The 22,205-nt window shown below is 46.5% G+C and overlaps 1 protein-coding gene and 1 long non-coding RNA gene across 6 annotated transcripts in view; one reads left to right on the top strand and one right to left on the bottom strand.

Annotated features, from left to right (window-relative positions):
* The window catches only part of LOC130209464 (uncharacterized), a 41,505-nt gene extending 25,591 nt beyond the window's left edge, over nt 1-15,914 (bottom strand). The window contains exons 1-2 of the long non-coding RNA XR_008834619.1: nt 15,813-15,914; nt 14,707-14,861 (exon numbers count right to left, since the gene is read on the bottom strand). This is a non-coding gene — a long non-coding RNA (uncharacterized LOC130209464). The remainder of the gene's footprint in view (nt 1-14,706; nt 14,862-15,812) is intronic.
* A 136-nt stretch (nt 15,915-16,050) lies between these two features.
* ppp2r3b (protein phosphatase 2, regulatory subunit B'', beta) overlaps nt 16,051-22,205 on the top strand; it is a 39,339-nt gene continuing 33,184 nt past the window's right edge. For all 5 annotated transcript variants that reach the window (XR_008834610.1, XR_008834611.1, XR_008834609.1 and 2 more), the window contains exons 1-2: nt 16,051-16,149; nt 16,691-17,087. Coding sequence is in view for 1 of the 5 variants with exons in the window: in XM_056439086.1 (XP_056295061.1) it covers nt 16,734-17,087 (354 nt within the window). In the remaining 4 variants the exon portion in view is untranslated. The remainder of the gene's footprint in view (nt 16,150-16,690; nt 17,088-22,205) is intronic.

Below are 22,205 nucleotides of genomic sequence, written 5' to 3' on the forward strand. Positions count from 1 at the left end.
GGATGCGAGCAGCCACCGGTAACCAGTGGAGAGAGCGGAGGAGCGGAGTGGTGTGGGTGAATTTCGGGAGGCTGAAGACCAGTCGAGCTGCTGCATTCTGGATGAGCTGCAGGGGTCGGATGGCCTTAGCAGGTAGACCAGCCAGGAGGGAGTTGCAGTAGTCGAGGCGTGAAATGACCAGAGCCTGGATCAGAACCTGCGCCGCCTTCTGAGTAAGAAGAGGACGTATTCTCCTGATGTTGTGCAGCATGTACAGACAGGAACGCGTCGTCGCAGCGATGTTGGCCGTCAGGGAGAGTTGACTGTCGAGTGTCACCCGAGGTTCCTGGCAGTCAGGGTAGGGGCCAACACAGAGCTGTTGAAGGTGATAGTCAGGTCGTGGGTGGGGAGCCTTTCCTGGAAGGAATAGTAGCTCAGTCTTGTCAGGGTTGATCTTCAGGTGGTGAGCAGACATCCACTGAGAGATGTCAGTCAGACAGGCAGAGATTCGTGCCGCCACCTGTGTTTCGGACGGTGGAAACGAGAAGATCAGTTGGGTGTCATCAGCATAGCTATGGTAGGAGAAGCCATGCGAACGAATGACAGAGCCGAGAGAATTTGTGTACAGAGAGAAGAGGAGGGACCCAGGACGGAGCCTTGAGGAACCCCAGTAGTGAGAGGACAAGGATCAGACACAGATCCTCTCCAAGTTACCCGGTAGGTGCGGTCTTTAAGGTAGGAAGAGAAAAGAGCGAGTGCAGTGCCTGAGATCCCCAGGTCCTGAAGAGAAGAGATCAGGATCTGGTGGTTCACGGTGTCAAATGCTGCAGAAAGGTCGAGAAGGATAAGGACAGAGGAGAGAGGCTGCTCTAGCAGTGTGAAGCTGCTCAGAGACAGCCAGGAGGGCAGTCTCTGTCGAGTGGCCGGCCTTGAATCCAGACTGGTGAGGGTCAAGAAGGCTGTTACTGTGGAGATAGGAGGACACTTGGTTAAAGATAGCTCGCTCCAGAGTTTTGGAGAGAAAAGGTAGAAGAGAGACCGGTCTGTAGTTGCTGACTTCAGACGGGTCGAGCGTGGGTTTCTTCAGGAGAGGGTTGACTCGCCTCCTTCAGAGAGTTAGGGAAACAGCCAGTTGAGAGGGAGCTGTTAATAAGATGGGTGAGGAAGGTCAGAAGGTCAGGAGCAATAGCCTGGAGAATGGGAGACGGGACGGGGTCAAGGGCGCAGGTGGTCGGTCGGGCGGAGGTCACCAAGCTAAGAACTTGATTGGGAGACAAGGGCGTGAAAGAGGAAAGAGGGGGATGAAGAAGTTAGTGTTGGTGAGGTGATAGAAGATGGATTTGTAAAGGAGGAGCGTATGTCGTCTATCTTGTTTGTAAAGTAGTCGACAAAGTCGCTCGGCAAAAGGGTGGAAGGAGGAGGGGGACAGGGGGGATCAAGGAGGTTGGAAAAGATAGAGAAGAGTTTTTTGGGGTTAGAGAAGGAAGACTGAATTTTGGTCAGGTAGAACGAGCTTTTGGCTGCAGAGATAGAGGAAGAGAAGGAGGAGAGAAGAGATTGATAGAAGAGCAAGTCTTCCGCTTGATTCGATTGCGCCATTTTCTTTCCGTCGCTACAGGGTGGCTCTCTCGGCGCGCACCGAGTCCGACAACCACGGAGCCGGAGAGGATTTCCGAACCGGTCGTGTCTTAAAAGGACAAAGAGAATCAAGAGATGAAGACAGGGAAGAGAGGAGAGTGTCTGCGGCAGAGTTAGGATGCATGAGTGAGAAGCAGTCAGTTGAGGGAGAGCAGATAGGACAGAGGAGGCCAGAGAGGAGGGGCAGAGGGTGCGAATGTTGCGGCGTACAGGTGCAGAGTCTGTAGATATGGGTGGGTTGTCAGTACCAGAGAGCGAGAGAGAGTAAGAGATGAAGAAGTGGTCAGAGACATGGAGAGGAGTCACAGTGAGGTTAGAGGTAGAGCAGTTTCTTGTGAAAATGTAGTCAAGGTGGTTGCCGGCTTTGTGAGTAGGAGGGGAGGGACTGAGTGAGAGGTTAAAGGAAGACAGTAAGAGTAAGAGATCACATGACTTCTCTGTCTGGATGTTAAAGTCACCCAGAAGGATGAGCGGGGGGCCGTGTTCCGCGAAGTTCGATAGGAGGACGTCTAGCTCATCCAAGAAATCTCCCAAAGAACCAGGGGGACGGTGAGAACAACAATGTGAAGTTGAACCGGATGAGTAACGGTCACCGCATGAAACTCAAAAGTCAGTGGGATAAAGAGTGGAAGCGGGTAGGGACAGAAACACCATGTGGGTGAGATGAGTAAACCTGTACCTCCACCGCGACCAGAGGGTCTGGGTGTGTGGCTAAAGGAGAAGGCAGAGGAGAGAGCAGCCGGGTAGACGTGTTGTCTGCTGTGATCCAGGTCTCAGTGAGAGCCAGGAAGTCAACGACTGCTCCAAGGCAAAGCCAGAGATGAAGTCGGCCTTGCGGTTGGCTGACTGACAGTTCCAGAGGCCTCCTGTGACCAGGTGCTGGGTGTGAGTAGAACGGGTAGGAAGGATAACAGAGGAGGGGTTCCGGTACATGAATGAGCGAGTCCTATAGTAACTACGAGTAGAGATACGCACAGGTATGGAAAAGACACACATATTCAAAAATGGGAAATACTCAGCCACCCCCGAAGACTCCAACGGAAGACTCCTATGTCTTTGTCCTCTAGTCTTGACTCCAACGGAAGACTCCTATGTCTTTGTCCTCTAGTCTTGACTCCAACGGAAGACTCCTATGTCTTTGTCCTCCGAGTCTTGACTCCAACGGAAGACTCTATGTCTTTGTCCTCGAGTCTCGACTCAACGGAAGACTCCTATGTCTTTGTCCTCCGAGTCTCGACTCCAACGGAAGACTCCTATGTCTTTGTCCTCCAGTCTTAAATCACGCTGGCCTTACAGCTGACGAAAAAACCCACCCGGTTATGAGCCCAAGTTAGTGCCAATTACCTCCAGCCGCGTTGACACCGCCCCTTGGCTTTTGGTATTCAAATGACACTCAATAGAAACCAGGTGACGATCGCTCGTCCAATCAGTGAAGATTCAGGTGTCGGAACACAGGACACACCTCTCTACCAAAACAACTCCTTAAAACAGGACAGACTAACAATCTAGCAGCTTTAAACAACAAATACAACAGTAACTTTAGCAGATAAAACTAGTTTAAAGAAGATACTTAGCAGGATCCAAGTAGTCAGTAGTCTCGCCTCACAGGTAGAAAATGCACACTGATCCTGCTCGTCGTGTGAAAAGTTTCACCTCGTGATCCCGTGGCGCCGCCAACGCATTTCAGCGTTCCCGTCTCCAGAGAACTGGAGTCACACCGCTGTGACGGAAGACTCACGAGAACCCCACCCCCAAAAGAAAAATTAGGCCACCCCTGCTCTGTGAATAAGGAGCAGACAGTCAGGGCGGCCATGTTTATATCTGGCAGACTTCTGTTTTCAGAGGGGCCTTAAATGAAACCCCGCTACCTAATGCAGAGTGAGAGTGTGTTGCAGGAGTGTGCACCCCCCCCCCCCCGCCCCGCCCCTCCCTCCCTCGTGAGGAAATGTAAAACTTCTCTCTGCGTTATTTTTCTCCCCACCGTTTGTTCTTTTGATCTGTGTGTACATTATCTCCAGCTCTTTGAATTTCAACCCCACTGTCATGTAAGCTCTTTAAATCGCAGCCGACGGTTTGCGGCTCTAATAATATTCAACTTTTGGGTCACAGCGGAATGCTAATTAGATTGCTATTTTAATTAATATGTCCCTGCAGGTTTCCGTATCAAATCGGCTTCAACAGCCAATAAATTACGATGAAAACCCCGGAAAAAAGAAGAAAAAAAAACTGCTCTGGAGAAGAGACAAATAAATAAAGAGGATTTTTTAAGGTGTACAGGAGCGGCGCTCTCTTGAACTGTGTTTACATAAACTGCTCATTGTTGCTTAATAAAACTGCATAATTTCGACCACGTTTGGGTAAGTTTTGAAACGATTTCAATAAGCCACGACGGATGTTTCTATTTCCTGCTAATAAATGTCTCTCTGCTCCCGAGATAAAAGCCTCCGCTTAGCCGGTTATCTTCAAGGGCAGCGCGGTGTTAAATGTGCTTTAAACACAAGGAGATAAGTGTAGGTGTTGTAATATTACATTGTGTGTGTGTGTGTGTGTGCGTGTGCTGCTGGTGGCATTTAAGGACTTAAAAGTGCTTCACTTTCCATCAGAGTGTCATTTGTCTGTCAGCATTTCTGCCTGTGTGTGTGTGTGTATGTGTGTGTGTGTGTGTACACGTGCATGTAAGTGTGTGTGTGTGTCACCCTGGATCCTCGAGTGGTTGTTTTGTCCTGCAGCTGAGGGTGTCCCATTCATCATGTTGAGAGGGAACCGAGAGGCCCGGGATATGAGCGGCGCTGTATTCCTCTCATAATCAAAGGTCATACCGGGGCTCGGTGTTCAAATTGCTTTACTTCACTGCAAAGCAGACGCACGCACACACACACACACAAATTAGTTGTCTTGCCAAAGTTACGCCGTGACAAATACGCTGCTCTGAAAACACGTCACAATCCAAAGCCGCTGCCGTGGTGTCCGTAAACAGGCCCGTGACCTCTGAATGTGTTCCTTATCTTTAATTCTCCATCTTCAACAAGCTTCTTCTTTTATTTTTATGAAAAGATTATGATTAAAGTTTGTGTCCGGTGTTCCCTTCAGTTATGCACACAGCCTGCGTAAGAACAGCAGAGCCCGGCTTCTGCACACAAACACGAGAATAAAATGTGATATTCATGGCGGGGGAGGGGAGGGGTTGGGGTAGGAACTATTTGGATGTTTATTATACTTTAAAATGAAGTGATATGCGTATTCCGCCGCCTGCGAGGTAATTAATGTGGGAAAATCTTGAATTAAAGATGTAAATCCTGACACTTTGGCAGGGCGGTAAGGGACAGTGGTCTCCGAGGTCTAGATTATTCTTAGCGTATACCAATTAACACCATGTATCTTCTTTTATGTTCACTTCAATTAGGGGCCTTTACAATTTTTTAAGTTCTTTTCTTCTCCGTAGTTAGAGAATGTCAGGGAGACTGATCAAAGGCGGGAGCTGCCATCCGCGCACCATAGGTAACGCTGCTTTGCATAAAGAAATCTGCATATCGCGAAGAAGGTTTTCATTTGGGTTTGCATGAATTACAGAGCGGCGGCGAGGCGGATCGAGATGTGTGAGGCACGCACACACACACACACACGCACACGCTCACAAACAAAAACACTCAGCACCTTAATCGTCAAACTTCTCTCAATAATGGGAGGATGAAAATAGGCCCGACACCTGTTGAATGAATCCGAAATCTTTGTTTTTCCAGCTGTTGGGGTTGTAAAAAAAAAGAAAAAAGAAGAGAGATGGGGGGGGGGGGGGGGGTGCAGGGATCCTGCTACAAGCTCACCATTGAGAGTGTTAATGAGAGAATGTACGCGCTAACATCAGCACCCAATAACCGCAGTGCTGCTGAAGTGATCTGGGGGGGGGGGGCTCTGAATGCGGGCCGCTTGTTTTCTCCATCTTTTAGATTTTAATAGGTCTGCGAATCAGACCGGGGGGGGGCCTGATAAGCCTTCTCCTCCTCCTCCTCCTCCTCCTCCTCCTACTCCTCCGCTCATTTGTTTTAACTGCGCCTCCTGTCCTCCTCCTTTCCCTCGCCTCACCTCGCCTTTTTTTTTTTTAGCCTCGGGACCTTCTGTCTCCAGTCGAGGGTCAAATGAGAAATCGCATAACTCGCCCCAGCAGTTTGGGAGCCTCTCTCTCTCTATTTTTTTTTGTTTGTTGCCATTTCCCTCCAGATAATGCGGGAGGACTTGTTTTGAATGCGCTCGTGCTTTCGCAGACTCCACTGAGCGCGTGTGCACTCGCCAGGCCCTCCCGTCTGGAAAGAAAAAAGCCTCGGCGGGGTGCAGAAAACAAACAAACAACCTGTTCCCGGTCGCGATAATCACTGCTCGGCTAATTCCGTTACGCCGCTGGCCACCGATAGATCAATGAGCAAACGAACCGAGCGGCTATGAGGAGTAGCCGTCTGTGTTATGCTATCGATGTTCCTCCAACGGTCATCCTGGAGATATTGAACGCTCTTTAAGCGAAGCGCTGACATCATAATAAAAAGGGCCGCCGCTAACTGGCCGGCTGTGCGGTCTGGGAGCTCCGGGCTAGAGAGACGGACGGCCTCTGAAGAAGAGGAGGGAGAAGAAAAGGCCGTCTTCAAAGTCAATACTGCGAACCAAGTGCTCTACGCGGTCGCATTTACTGCACATAATGAAACTACAAATAGCCGCTCGCACAACGCACGGGAGTGGAGCCGGAATAATTACTGGATAACCGGGATGAGAGATAACGTGCTCCGTGGCGTCTTTTGACGCTAACGGCGCCCTCGACTTGTTTTGAAATCCGTCAGTTTAATTGAAGCTTTTTTACTGATCCGCGAAAATAATGAATACAATTTTTAAAAAGTTCAAAAAAAATCTAGATCCGTGGAATATATATTAAAATTGAAATTGCGTGGAGTTTATTTTTAAATCTACCCGCGTGCCCTCTGACCCCTCGGCGAGCGCTCGGCTGTGCGTGACTTTTGTGATGACGGGATATTTAAACCGCCGCTCGTGACTTCATGAAAGAAATGAAGGGTTGGCAAATTCAAAACATCAAAACACACGTCTGCGCAGCCGAGTGTTTTCATAACCCCAGTGTCTCGAAGCATTATGAGCACACACACACACATAAAAAGAAAAAAAAAGAAGAAGGAAAAAAAAAAAAAAAGATGTCTTTGCCGTTGCATTTCTTGGAGGCCAATAACAGCGCGAGGAGGGAGACGCAGCACAGACAGCCATCTAGTGTCGGAAGGGAGGAGATGCACTGAGGACTGAGCCTCTCCAGACCGGGGCCCCATCACCACCATCACCACCACCACCACCACGGGCCTCCGATCTGACGGCAGCAGTAACACCAGCAGTTTGGGTTAATGCACACAGCGCCTCGGGGAGAGGGACGGCTTCTTTAGAATTAGCACCTGCACAATTCAAGGGATTATGGGTCGGGCTGCCTTTAGTTTCATGACTTATAGAGGTGTGCTCGTGTGTGCGGTCCGATCTCTTCGCAGCCTTTTAAATATAATAATAGTAATAATAATTCAGACTTCTATAGCGCTTTTCTAAATACCCAAAGACGCTTAAATACCCAAAGACGCTTGGGTATATGTTTTTCTCTCTCTCCGTTCTAACAGGGTAAGGTCGACGAGGCCCTCGTCTCCCGCACGTGCTCCGCTGTCCACGCGTACGTTCATTTCCTGTCTTTCCTGTTTTTGCACACGTGTGAACAAACGGACGACGACGTGGGAGTCCAGCGATATTTTTCCGCCTCCACTCGGTTTGAAAAGGAGCCACGAACGAGGGGTTTAGGGTCGGCCGCGGCTCATCGGGGGAGAGCGGTCGCCCCCGTAAACCACGAGGTATAGCCGGTTCCATCCCCCGGCTCTACCCGCTAGCTGCATGCTGAAGTGCCCTTGAGCAAGACACTGAACCTCCAGTTGCTCCCCGGGGGCTTCAGTGCAGCTCACTGCTCCGGAATAACTACGGATGGGTCAATGCAGAGAAGAATTTGTTATAAAATGTACATTATTATTTTTATTATTATTATTATGAAGCAGGAACAGAAAGAAATAACAGAAATGCCCGGATGGCGCGCCGAGTTATTCTTCGTGTGTCACCATTACACACACACACATTTGAAGAAAAACTAGCACAGCAATGGTTCAGAACGTGTGTGTTCAGCCCACACGGAACCCGGCGGCCCCGTTTAGCCTCACCTCTCCTCAAATACCAAGGCACCGCTTCCCTGTGTCCAGCTCTGTCCCGGGGAAGCCTCTCCTCCATCTCTACATCTCACAAATGATTATTATTACGTTTCCCTTAATGTATTCAACCCAAATAAACAGAGATTATAAACAAATGTGTGCCATTGGGAGCATATCGGGAGCATGAATATATATTTGCGGAGCGCTGGAAACAAAGACACAAAGGGAGGCCCAACCTGTTGTCGGCTCAGCCTCCTTTTTTTCTCCTCTTTTTTTTCCGTTCCCCCGCTGAGAAAAGCCCCGGTCTCTTAATAACCGCACATCGCGACGACAATAGACGTCAGGCAAAACGCGTGAGCGCGAGGAGACGGGAGCGCGTTAATGCCGGAGGACGCCGCGGCGGCATCGTCGAAATTCCTTCGCCGCCGAGATCCGACTCTGCCCCGCTTCGGATATCCTCCGGAACAATAAATGATCCGACGCGTTTTGCTCCCACACACTTATCATCTAATTGCTTTTCATTGATCCTGTCCGATCAGGTGCCGGACGCTCATCCTTTCTCCGGCGCCGCCTCTGCCAGTCCCGATCTGAGGAGCAGCCTCCCCCACCCCCATTGCACAGAAAACCCTCCGACACGGAAAAAGCAGCGGAGGGGTTGTTATACCGAGCGGGGGGAGGGGGGGGGGCTCCGTGGACAACAAACAAAGAACGCCTGGACAAGGGGTGCATTCGCTTGCGTGTGTTTGTGTTATTTATGTGTGATTGCATGAAACGAGATCTCTCGAAGGCCGGGATGACGACGTTTAGGGAAAGTATCGCAGCGGTGAGAGGCGGGAAGACGGTCCACTCCGGTCCGGAGCCGAGGCTCGTCCTGCGAGGCGAGCCGGAATCGAGGATTCAGGACATCAACAAAACAGAAACAAACCCTCCTGACGGCCACGCGGCATCTGCGATGCAGAGTGAGGGCCGGCGCTGGTACGAGCGACAGCACAGAACCCTGACTGCATTTTCCCTCTCGGGGCTTTCCTCTTTTTCACCTTTTACAGCTACGAGCCTTCACACACACACACACACACACACGCACACACACACACATACGTACGCACAGAAAATAATAATCGCGGCGTGGGTTTGATATGCAGGCCGGTTGTTGGTGGGATCAGATCAATGAGAGTTTCAAATCAGACACAGCCGCCCGAGACAGACGGAAGAGACCATCGCTCGGACCGCTTTCCTCCCCCCTCAAGATCACAGCTACCCCCGCCCCCCCCCCCCCCCCTTCCTTTTTTCTTTTTTTTATGGGGCCATTGAGGAAGACTCAACTCAAAGTCTTGTGATGCTCATTAGGACTATTAAATTTTTTTTTTTGTGCGCTCTAAATTGGGTTACTTTTTAAATTAATGGGCTGATTACAAGAACTTAATGAATGATTTTACAAACCTTTATGTGGGAAGACGCTCAATTAGCGGTTAGAGCTCCGCGTCGCTCCGCGAGTGTCGGTGGCTATTCGGCAACAGGATTGCTCCAATTTGCTCGGCGTCTCGCTCTTGATCCGCTTTGCGAAGAAACAGAACGTGACCGTGGGAATCGAAGCTTCTTGTACGGCTGGTCGGTCGCCTCGATGCGGCTCACCATATAAAACAGAACCTCGGAGCCCTTACCCTCCACGGCCTGGCCCACTTTCCAGTTTACCTCTATGTATCTCACTCTTCATGTACACTCCTGCCTGTTTCTCACACACATATGTACGGTATGAGGAGATCCGTTGCCGATTGTTCCAGGCCCCCCCCCCTATGATATTTTTTTTGCTCCGCGTGCATTATTCAGTCTTTTCCTGAAGTAACAGCCGCCCCTCTATGTGCAGGCACGCCGACCACTAGCACATCCCGCTAATGTGATGAGAAAGTGAATGATGAAATTCAAGGAGGCCAATTGAAAGAGAAACTGATGCGTGTGTGTGTGTGTATGTGTGTGTGTGTGTGTGTGAGAGAGAGAACAAATCTGGCCCTGGTGTGAGCCTGCTTGAGTGTGTGTGTGTGTGTGTGTTCAAAGGTGAGGCCTTGGGTGATGGAGAATAGGATTCCCTTACCTCCTATAAGTACAGAGGAGGATAAAAGCCAGCTGTAATGACCTTGGTATAATGAAGGCCTCGCTGATTTCCATGATTTTCTTGCTTTCATGCCACGAATCTTACTATTCCATAGGAGGGGCAAGAAGGAAAAAGGAAAAAGGTGTGTGTGTGTGTGGGGGGGGCTTCGTCCAGCCAAACATTAGCATGCAAAAAGATATACACTACCGTTCAAAAGTTTGGGGTCACTTAGAAATGTCTTTATTTTTCAAAGAAAAGCACTGTTTTTTCAATAAAGATAACATTAATCAAAAATACACACTATACATTGTTAATGTGGTAAATGACTATTCTAGGTGGAAACGTCTGGTTTCTAATGAAATATCTCCATAGGTGTATAGAGGCCCATTTCCATCAACGATCACTCCAGTGTTCTAATGGTACATTGTGTTTGCTAATCGCCTTAGAAGACTAATGTCTGATTAGAAAACCCTTGTGCAATTATGTTAGCACAGCTGAAAACAGTTATGCTGGTGATATAAGCTGTACAACTGGCCTTCCTTTGAGCTTGAAGTTTGTAGAACAAAATTAATACTTCAAATATTAATCATTATTTCTAACCTTGTCAATGTCTTGACTATATTTTATATTCAATTTTCAATTCATTTGATAAATAAAAGTGAGTTTTCATGGAAGACACGAAATTGTCTGGATGACCCCAAACCTTTGAACGGTAGTGTATCTTTTTATTTAGGTAACCAATTTACGCGCAATTTCCTCAAATTTCGACTGACTTGGAGAGTGACGCAATGCTTGTTTCATTTTTTTTATTTTATCGTGAGAGCAGAGGCAGCGTGTTGTATGGGGAGAGAGAAAATGAAAGGCTTCAAAAGAGCTCCTCCACTTGGAGCTGATGTAGCGCCGTGGCCGACCTCCAAATGTGATTAGACTGCGGTAAACACAACAATGGCGAACAATAAACAACTGGTAATTGGTGTGACCCCTCCGCTCCGACAAAATATCGCTCTTGATTTTGCCGTGAATTACGAACGTTAATGTTCCTGCACGACGTGGCCCTCAGAGGATATCAACCCCCCCCCACCCACACACACACACACACACACACTGCTCCGTCTTGATGGGCCTGTCTCATTAAAAGGAGGAATCGGAGGCAAGCGTCGGAAAGTGATGCAGAATAACTGCCGTAAAATCACCTCTAAATCATACTGTCTCAGTGCCTGATATGAGAGGATTACATTCAAAATTAATACTGTTTTTGTCTGTGTGTGTGTGTGTATGTGTGTGTGTGTCTGTGTGTCTGTGTGTGTGTGTGTGTGTGTGTGGTGAGATAGAGGGTGAGAGACTGAGAAAGGTGTAGCACCCGAAGCATCCCAGGTGAAGTGTGCCCTCTGCAGGCCCATGTCATGCACTCTCTTGTACGTGTGTGTACGTGTGTGTGTGTGTGTGTGTGTAAAGCCAGGTTCTCCAACTCTTTCATTATTCCGTGATGAAGAGAGAACCATCTCCAAAGGCCCCAACATGCAGAGGCATTGTTTCCCTTTTAAAGTCATCTCCGATGGAGGGAGCTAACTTCAGAGCGCCAGTGAAGCGCCTGAATGAAAGAAGTCTCCTCCTCTCCTCCTCTCCTCTTCTCCTCCTCTCCTCTGTGGCTCGGCTTCTTTTTTCACCCCCAGCACATTAGGAATCTAAATGCTGACTGAAGACAGTTTTGATTCACCTGCCTGTGAAAAAATATTTAAAAGACGGTGGCGCGTGTTTACAGTGTAGCCATGAAAGAGCAACGAGAAGGCTCACCACTCACCGGTGACTTGTTTTTTTTGGGGGGGGGGGGGGGTCGGCGCCGCGGTTCATTTTGTAAGCCGTATCAAAAAATGTAAACTTCTAGATTGTTAAGAAAGTATATGAAACATACAGAGTGGCTGCTTGGTAGTTTCTCTGCTTGAAACGCTTATATTCACCAGAAAACTCTGAAGAAATGTACCGTAAATGAACAATAAGTCATTTTTAATTAACAGCCGGCTTATACAAAAACAGGAAATCACAATTTTTCTCTTTTTCCCACAATTTGCACAGTTTGTGTCAATAAATTGAAATAATGAGGAAATCCTATTACGTCAACGACATGTGCAGGTAAACTTGCAATCGGGATTTTAAATGTTTTACTCTAAATAAAAAAGAGAATAAGATCAGTCATAGGAGCTACAGATTTTAGTTTTGTCTCTGCGCGGTCGGGATAAAGGAAAGAGACGACGGGGGAAGATGAAAACACGCGTGCGGCCCTGAATTCTCACCGCTGGGAAGAGGTACGGCGCTGTCGTCACGCCGATATCGCTCTTAAAGACGTTCACGTTGTGCACAGGTGTCACGCGGAGGCAACAGTGAGGCTCGTTAGCCGGTGGAGGTTTCACTTGTGATCGTGCAACGGGAGGACATTTGACTTGTGAGGTCAGCGAGTTGTTTGAATATTTGCCAAACAGTTCAAATAAGGAGGTTTATGTGTGTGTGTGTGTGTGTGTGTAGTTCCTCTGTGTTCCAATTAGATAGGAATAACCCCTCTCTGAATGTACCAAGTGCTTACCCCATCTCTCTTTTTTTTATCCTTCTTTTTATTTTAAAATGAACTCAATGTGTGTGAGGAATACTTTGTGTGACAGGTCGTTCTAGGAAGGACGCATCGAGTATCCACAGAACTTGATATTTTCATAACTGTACAGCTGCGTAACTGAACTCGGCATTTAAAATGTTCTGTTCAACCACTCTAAAATAAAATTCGGAGCCTTTTTTTAACTTCTTTTTTTAAACTACCACGGACTGCATTGTGTCACAGACAACTGTAGATTCAATTTTACAATAATGTTCCAGAGTGTAAGTCAAACCCATATGTATGTTGTACTTTTTTCATGTATTTTAGATTCATGTCAAGCCAGTTTGTTTTTTTCTTCATAAAATGGGGGGGGGGGGGAATCTGTTAAAACTATTCAGATAGCGTTTTAATATTCAGAAGAGAAGAAGAACTCGTTGGACTTACGTCTGGCATAAAGATTTGCTGAACACAGTTTGAAAGAGCAGCTCAACCCGATGTCGCCGTGTGATCTTTACGTCCCCCGCTTTAAACTGGAGATTTAATCTGAAAAGTACCTTTTGTATGAAAATGACAGACCAGACCGGATATTTGTAACTTCAAGGTTAGCTGCGCCGCGATCACAAGATATAAAGGCTTGGATCGGAATCAAAGGATCCCAAAAAACCTTTGGCAATGACAACCATCTGGGAGTCCATTTTGTTCGAATGTCAGAAGGCAGTGAGTGATGGGGGAAAGTATTTGCCAAAGTACTATTCAAACCATCCACCTTTGTTTACATTAATTGTGTTATTACAGCTGCCTAAAGCCCGAAGTTACAGTTTAATTAGGCGCCTTTCTTGACTGTGAAATTTAAGTCGATAAATAAAAAGAAATAAACATGAATCCGTAAATGAGCCTTTTTTAAAAAGTTGTGTTTAACTTGCGCAACACGAAAACAAAATTGACCTTAAAGTAATCGCCTATTATGTGCATGGACAATAATACTGTCCGAATAACTCGACGAAGCTACAACACAAACACTTTCAACTTTATTCACTCTCCTTATTAGAGCGCGTTGCCGATCGGCCGCTTCGCGGAGCGCCCGTACAGCATCGCTGACAGCAGTCAGGGAGAGCCGCATGCACATGAACTCCTCACTAACACTTTCCTACGCTAACCAGCTGTCCCCCTGTGGTTTCAGCTTGGGCCGAACCTTTGAAATGTCCTTCAAGGCGTGAAAAAATAAATAAAAATAACATGCACACTGCTTTGGGTAAAATCCTATTTGTACACTGTAATTACACTTTGAAAAGTTGCACCGCTTAAAAGTTTTCGAGACCTTCGCCTTTTCTTTTTTCTTCTCTTCTCATTTCTGATATTGATTAGGCTCCAAAACGCAGAACAAAGAGGTTTCTCATTATGTGCCGGGCCCTCAGACAACTTTGAATGCTTCAGATTTGATTCACTGGCGCTATCAAGGGAAGCAATCAGGAGAATTCGGTCAATAATTTCCACAGCCGCGCAACCGCCATTAATTTCCTCTCGAGAGTCCGCAGGCACTTTGAATGCGCTTTACGAGCGAGGAGGAGGAGGAATCAGGTGAGAGGTGTCCTGAATGCCTCTCATGCTAAAAATACAGAGAAATATAACATACATGTCTTTTTTCTTTTTTTTTGTGGTCCGTTTTGAGAACTAACGCTTCGCATCTCAGTGGAAGTACAACAAATAGAAGCATAAGCAACAAATAAGTAGGTATTAAAAAAATAAAAAGCACACGCACAAATAAAACAAGAGAGAAAAAGTTTAGTTTGGGGCTATAATCTGTCATTGCCAAGAGGGACAGATTGGTCTAGACCATGTTGTTATGTTGCCTGCATAATCGGTCTAATTACCCAGCAACACTGTGTTCACAGAGACGTGGAGTAATCAAGTTGTTGTTTTTTGGTTGCAATGCTTGTGCAAGTGAAAATAATTCCCAGGAAAATTGTTATTGCAGCATTCATTTCCTGACTGTGATCACGGGCGGGGTCCCGATCATTTTCACGTTACATGTTGGCCGCTCGAGCGCGACCAGAACGAGTTTCTTTATCTCTTAAATACGCATACACGTTGATTGACTTGGATTCAGTACGAGATACAGAGTCCGCGCAGTTGAAGTCATTCTACTCCATTTTTTTGACCCCGGTGTCAAATACGGTGCCCATTATTTTTCCACTGACCTCTTCTTGTGTTGCCTTCTACGCTGGGGCTGGGGGGCACGGCGGGGGAGCCACGATGTCTGGGACCACTCCTCCTCTCCAGAAAATCAATAAGAATGTCCAACTCCACACACACACACACCAGGTGCTGGGCCCAGCTGCCGCGATGAAGAAGGCTGCGAGGAGAGAAGAGCGGGTGGAATCAGGCGCAGACGTGTCATTGCTATTCATGCACGGAAAGTCAGGATCAAGTTTATAAGAGGCCAAATTGGTCACACAGGACTCGTTTCCTGGAGGCGTCCCGCAGCGATGACCAAGTTGACCTGCAATGTGCATTGTAGGAACCAGAGGGTCGTGAAATGACAAAAAAAGGAATGTAGATGGGTCATGGGTTGCAACAACACCATCTATCTATATAACAGTTGTCATCAAGGTGTCTCAACTTGCACAAAAATACAAAATAGAGAATGCCTGCATCCACCAGTGTCGTACAGCGTTCATGCCAGATGGACTTGGTGCACGCAGAGGTGGAATGTAACTACATTAAGCATTAATTACATTCAGTATTTGAGTACAATGTTGAGGCAATTGACTTTTTCTTGAAATAGGCTACTACTTTTTTACTCCACTTGATTTCTACATAAAAGCTACTTCATATATTTGGAATTAAGAATGTACATATAATACACATTGTTGATTATTACAGGCCAAACAGTCTTCGAAGTAGTGCAACTTCTCCCCATCGATGAGCTAGCTAACATTAGTAGCAGCTAGGCCAGTAGAAGCAGTAGCTGTTGTAGTATTAGGCCTAGTAGTAGTATTAGTAGTAGTAGTAGTAGTAGTAGAAGTAGTAGTAGCAGCAGTAGTAGTAGTAATAGTAGAAGTAGTAGTAGTAGTAGTAGTAACGTTAGTCTAACGTAACATTTTCAGGGGCCATTCTGCAGCACAAGTGTTGCTTTATTTTCTATATTTTTGTAATATTTTGCAAACAGAACTTGGAGTATTTTAAACCGGCACTAATTCCATCTTTATGTCCCCACTGAGTGAGTAGGCCTACTGAGGCTTATAATGAGGAAAACTGCAGCAAAAGAATTAATGAAAGAGAGGATACATATCAGTGTACACACCACAGTGAGCAGCGAGGCAGACTCCTTCTCTGAACAGGTGGGCGTTGAAAGTACATCTTCTTGGATGGAGAAAAAAAGAAACGCGTGGGGCTGGAAAAAAACAGAGTATGAACTCTCACCCTGCGGAAGATCTCGCGTTAACACGCTGTGGTTACCAGGGGGACGAGAGTCCGAGAAGTGGCACTTGTGTGCTTTGCTCTCGCTCGGCGAAAAAAAAAAAAAAAAGACCGCCGGAGATACAGCGGCGTTGTTTTTGGAATTCGGGTCAACGGACACGCGCCACGCGCGCGACAGCTTCGCCGATGAAGGAAGTAACTTCGAGGGTCCTCTCGACGCGGTAGGCCTCCCCGTGAATTCACCCCCAGATCGGTACCTCAACTACCAGGGCGAACGGTAGCTCGTTTGAGCTAACGGAGCTAGCACACGCCTGCTGCTAATATAGTTAACGAGCTCACACCAACGTGGAGTCACTCTGGAGACCCTGCTCGTCGTGGACGTCTGGCAGCTACGTCACGCTCGCTGTGTTTATATGGCAGCTGCATTTTTTTTTTTTACAATTGAGTTATTTTTAAACTAGCTCCACGATACCTGGGACAATATGTGTTCACGTGCACCTTCCCCCGTGGGGCATTGGCGCTTCCCGCTAGAAATTCAATAACGTCAGTTGTTGTGGAGCTGTGTCCTCGATGCAGAGGACGACTGACCCCGAGCCAATGGAAGCGGTGCTTTATATCAGTCACTGTATTTACAATAACGTGGCCGTGTCATAGCTCTACAGTGTGGCCGTGTTCTTTGAGGGGGCTGGGGTTCGTGTTTGAAATACGGAACCAGGGTGGTGGGCCGTGATGTTAACGCCCCCTTTTTATATTTCTACACAGGTGACGTTACGTTGGTCCGAGCCTCAGGTGATCTCCCGGCAGGATGCCGTCCCCTCAAGTCCTCCAGCCAGTCCTGAAGATGAAAGTGGACGAGCTGTTTCTCAACTGGTTGAGTGACACCGCGACCCAATCGCTGCTCAAAGATTATCTTGACATCATCAAAAGCGGACAGCGCATCGACCGGAGCTGCGAGGACGCCCGGGACAAGAGGTTGTCGACCTTCAACGAGAACAACAATGTGGCGTCCCAGAAGAACCTGGCGGAGAAGAAGCCCCTTCCCATCCGTACTCCCTCCAGCCCTCCGTCTGCCAGCACACTGCCCTCGGGCAGCAGCAGCAATACCAGAGTGACCGGAGCCAATGGCCGGGTGCTACGGAGGTCTGTCAGCACAAAAAAGGCAAGTTCTCGACTGAAACGGTCAATTAGGATATTGAACAACACTGAAACCGTGTCACATGTTCAAACAGGATTCAGCGGCTGTCACAAGGTCATGTAAAGTTGCTCTTAAGAGCATCAATAAAAAGGCGTGTCCTGCAATATTGGCTGTATTCCTAGAGCCACCTGAGGTACCTGTGACTACAGTGTGTGTTGCAAAGCTCTGTTGGTTTTGCAAGAGGTATTCGCAGTAAGATCTGGGGCAGGTAGAGATGAATATATATGAGAGGAATATAGCATTATTTTTGCAATATACATTGAAGAGAAGTAAATCCTAAAATGTATCTTTATCATATAGGTTAAAAAGGTTGTCTTGTGTTTTTGTAGACCGTACACTCTCCAGTTTCATTAGCTTGTTATGAATTGCATGTTTGTCAAGCTATGTTAATATCCACCTCCAAAACAAGCACATGCCTGCTTGATCACTTTGCTTTGACCGAGGAAATTAGTCCTGTCAACCATAACATCTATAACTACATTATATTTGCACACAGTTGCACAAGAACCGTGCCAGTAGGCCTTTTTTTGCCAGAATAAGTTTTAACATGTTATTGTATAAAAAGCACAGGCCCAAAAAATGGATCGCTGCTTCTCGTTCTGGTATTGTGCATGCTGGTGTACTGTCATGGCTTCGTGGTATATTTGAATAAAATGGAGCCAATATTATTATTATTAATAACACTGGTGCTTTTCCTATCATGACAGGCCAACATGTCGGCTGTGAAAGAGGGCTAAACGTAACTGCGGTTTGTGATTATGCCTTCGTAGGTTTGCTCAGTGCACCGACAACCAAAAGTTGCACCTCATATCAGACGTGGCATAAATATCCGATTGCAAATGGAAGGAGTTACTGAGTGTGTGCAGGGCTCCAGACTAACTTTTTTTTTACTAGGAGCACAGTGGCCCCTAACTTAAAATGTTAGGGGCGCAAGCAGAAAATTTAGGGGTGCACACTATAAATCGACTTGCAAAGTGTTCCCATCATTTTTACTGTATTACTGATAAATACCCCCCCCCCTCCCCCCAGAACGCAATTTTCGGATATTAGTCAGTCGCGCACAATTCCAGGATGCTTTATTTTCATTGGTTGCTGGATTGAATCTTACCCAGATATGGGTTTTTTCTGATTGGCTATTGTGTAGCCCATTTCTTTTTTTTGATTGGCTGATAAGTGGCACCTCACAGCAGAACTCCAGGGGAGCGCTTGATTCCTCCACGGTGAGGGCAGCGCTGCCAGCTCATGTTGGCGCGCTGCGGCACATTAAAACATTAAATAGCCGAGAGTTTTTTTCAGCGTGAGAAATACGATGTGTGACGGGAGTGCGTGACTTAAGACCGAAATGCGTGAGTGTCACGCTCAATGCGTGACACTTGAGAGCCCTGAATTCGGCCTCCTTGGCGCACTGGTTAGCAGCCTCTTGTCTTCTAAATGCGACTGGGAGTGGAGCTGCACTTTCATTGCACAGGTCGCGGCACATTTTATGTTTCAGACTGGCGTTGTGTTTGATCAGCGTGTCGTGTTTTAATTGTGTAGTGCCAGTCTTATCAGCACATTTCGTGTTCCCCGCATGTTGTGGGAATCGACAGCAGAATGTACAGTTCATTGAATTGGTCTCCCTGAAATACCTCAGCCAGGTGAACTCGCGCAGCCACTCATCGCGAAAGCTGAACTTCCTGCCTTTTTTCGCCACGACCGTTTCCTCACAATCTGAGTCTGACTCATTCTCGGGATTTGTCTTCTCTATATCATTAGGTTTAGGAAGAAAGTACGAACTGATAGTCCGCTTCGCCATTGTCCATTCATTGTTTACAGGAGACACCGCTATGTAAAATCTTTGGATTCGCGCGATAACCCCCAAGACCCGCCTCTTTTCACACATTAGCCTATAACCGTGATCATCCCCCCCTTCCTGCTGTCAATCACTCCCCCCCCCCCCCCCCCCCCCGCTCTCACACACAGGCCAGCCTTCTTCTTCTGTTTTCGTCTCCTTTCTTCTTCTTCTGGAGTTAATGTCGGTTAGCAAACCAGTCATTCAGGCATTACCGCTAACTATAGTGGGCTGAAGTGTAGAACAAGTTTGTCAGCAAAAAAAATATTTTATAACAAAAATAAAAAATCTGCTAATTTACTGGTCGCGCATGCGCGAGTTGATGAAAAATTTACTCGCACTGTGTCTAATTTTAGGCGCAAAATGCGACCATTTGGTCGCAGTCTGGAGCCCTGGTGTGGTTGACCTTTTTCCATATGATTATACCCAGGGGTGCACATTACTTTTTCAGTGAGTTACTCAGGTGAGTACCGGGAGATGGTGTTTGGTACTCACTCCATATGTAGCGTCAACTCCTACACTCGGGGGCTGTATTTAGTTTATTTTAGCCATCCCGCCCGTTTACAGATTTCAATTTGTAGTTTCTCAAAGTTGACCCTAATGTATCCTCGGGGGTCTCTATTTTCCAAGGCTTGCCACAAGGGGCTGCTGAGTAGCCAACAAGATCAAAGGCACTGGGGGGGCTGTCCACTTTGCGCTATCATCGTGGAGCCTCCATGTCTGAAGGCATATGTCGTGATTATTAGGCAAATACTTTCCAAATGTTCAGGCCTCGCCTGCGAATTTGTGTGGTATGAGGTGGGAGTGTCTGAACCCAGCCTATCACTGCCACTCTGGCTCCTCTGTTAGTCTGTGTGTTGCTGATCTCATGTTTCCATTTAAATAGCGTTTTTGTTGTTGTTGCTTTCGGGCTGCTTCAATTATAGAAGAAACAAAGCTGTACAACGCAGTTAACCCTCAAATATACGAACATCTTTTACCCTCGAGTTCAGTTGGACTCCAGCTATTTAAACCTCCAGAAAATTATTCTAATTCCAATTAGTTCCCGTGTTTAAGTGTCAGGGTCGTAATGTGTGTTTGTTGATACCTAAATAGCCCTTAAATAAAAGTGTGTACAAGGCTGCTGTGTAAACTTGAACATGTTTGCCCTTCCCCCGCGTCATGTGTGAACTATCTGTGGTTTGCTGGTTGTGTTAGAGCCCAAAACCTTTTTGAAGATTTAAAAAATTGCATTTTATAGTTGTAGTAACCTCAATATCATCCAAAACAACCCACACCTATAAAATAGGTCTATAACATGTTGATATTTCAGCCTGGGGCAAAATTGACCCCAAGAACACCGATGTGCACGAGTTTTGTTCAGGACATTGAAAACATGTAATCATGTTTATTTTATGTTTACCCAGTCGTCCTCTTTAAATAAGGAAAAGTTGTGAAATATGAAGCAAAAAACCTCAAACCACAAACCAATAAAAAACAGAGCCAAAATGCAGAGAGTAGAAAGAACACCTGTTTGCATGACTCACATAATCTTCACATCAAAAGCACATTTCATATGTTTCTTATGTAGCCTATTTTTTTTTAAACTAACGATATAAATGGAAGAAAAGACATGCCTAAAACGCATCAAAATGAAACACCCGTCACAGTTTTTGATCCTGTCTGCCAGGATATCTCAGTTCTAGGTGATCATACAAACAGCGTCTCACTGAGGCCTTTGTGGGGCCAGATGAGACATGATTCATTGATAAAAGGAAGGAAGAGGACGTAAAAGGCTTTGCTGGACACTCGCAAGAGTGAATTTTTCCCAAGAGCTTTCCTATTTTTCTTGTTACCTTCGCATTGAAAATGCGGAAGGTAATGTTTTGATCGCCGTGTATTTATTTATTTATATATTTACTTATTTGTTTGTTTGTATGCGTGTTACTCGCATAACTCAAAAAGTATTAAACCGAATCGCATGACATTTGGTGGGATGATTGGTAGAGATGCACCGATCAGGTTTTTGGTGCCGATCACTGAAATCAGTATCTGCCGATCACCGATAATACGATCACTGAAATCAGTATCTGTCTATCCGATAATACCGATCACGGTGTCGATTGAAGCATTCTATTTATTGTGTAGCATTATTGCCTAGGACTATGAGGGAATACATATATAAAGCAACTCAAACATTAAAGAAATTACAGATTTCTTTAAACATTTATGACTTTTACTTTGAAAAATGTCCTAATTGATACATTAAAATTGATTGATTGCCAGTGATGGGGATTTCAGATATGTATGGAACACGTCTGCATTATTCATTTCCTGGAACTCTTGGGGAAATCTATATACAGGACTTTTTTTAACATACAAAAGTCTGACTTATTTTTATAAACTCTTCCTTGGTACAGTAAAAATGTTTTAATGTTAGCATAATTTAAGCTAAATCTCAGAAACGATCTATAAAGATACAAAATTACATTACATTACATGTCATTTAGCAGACGCTTTTATCCAAAGCGACTTACAATAAGTGCATTTCAACCTAGAGTACAAACTAAGAACAACAAGAATACAGGAAGTAACATTTCCTCAACATAGTCGAACTACAAAAGTACCATAAGTAAGTGCTATCTAAGTGCCACTGAAGTGCTAATCTGTGTTTTAATCCAGATATAGCAGGAAAAGGTGTGTTTTCAGTCTCCGACGGAAGATGTAGAGACTTTCTGCTGTCCTGATGTCAGTGGGGAGCTCGTTCCACCACTGAGGAGCCAGGACAGCAAACAGTCTGGATTTCGAGTGATTAGCTCGAGGTGCAGTAGTCACAAGTCGATTGGCTGTTGCCGAGCGGAGCGAACGTGCCGGGGTGTACGGTGTGACCATATCCCGGATGTAGACGGGGCCCGATCCGTCTAGAGCACGGTACGCCAGGACCAGTGTTTTGAAGCGGATGCGAGCAGCCACCGGTAACCAGTGGAGAGAGTGGAGGAGCGGAGTGGGTGAATTTCGGGAGGCTGAAGACCAGTCGAGCTGCTGCATTCTGGATGAGCTGCAGGGGTCGGATGGCCTTAGCAGGTAGACCAGCCAGGAGGGAGTTGCAGTAGTCAAGGCGTGAAATGACCAGAGCCTGGATCAGAACCTGCGCCGCCTTCTGAGTAAGAAGAGGACATATTCTCCTGATGTTGTGCAGCATGTACCTACAGGAACGCGTCGTCGCAGCGATGTTGGCCGTCAGGGAGAGTTGACTGTCGAGTGTCACCCGA

This window comes from Pseudoliparis swirei, chromosome 2 (assembly GCF_029220125.1).
Source record: "Pseudoliparis swirei isolate HS2019 ecotype Mariana Trench chromosome 2, NWPU_hadal_v1, whole genome shotgun sequence".
NCBI classification, from domain to species: Eukaryota; Metazoa; Chordata; class Actinopteri; order Perciformes; family Liparidae; genus Pseudoliparis; species Pseudoliparis swirei.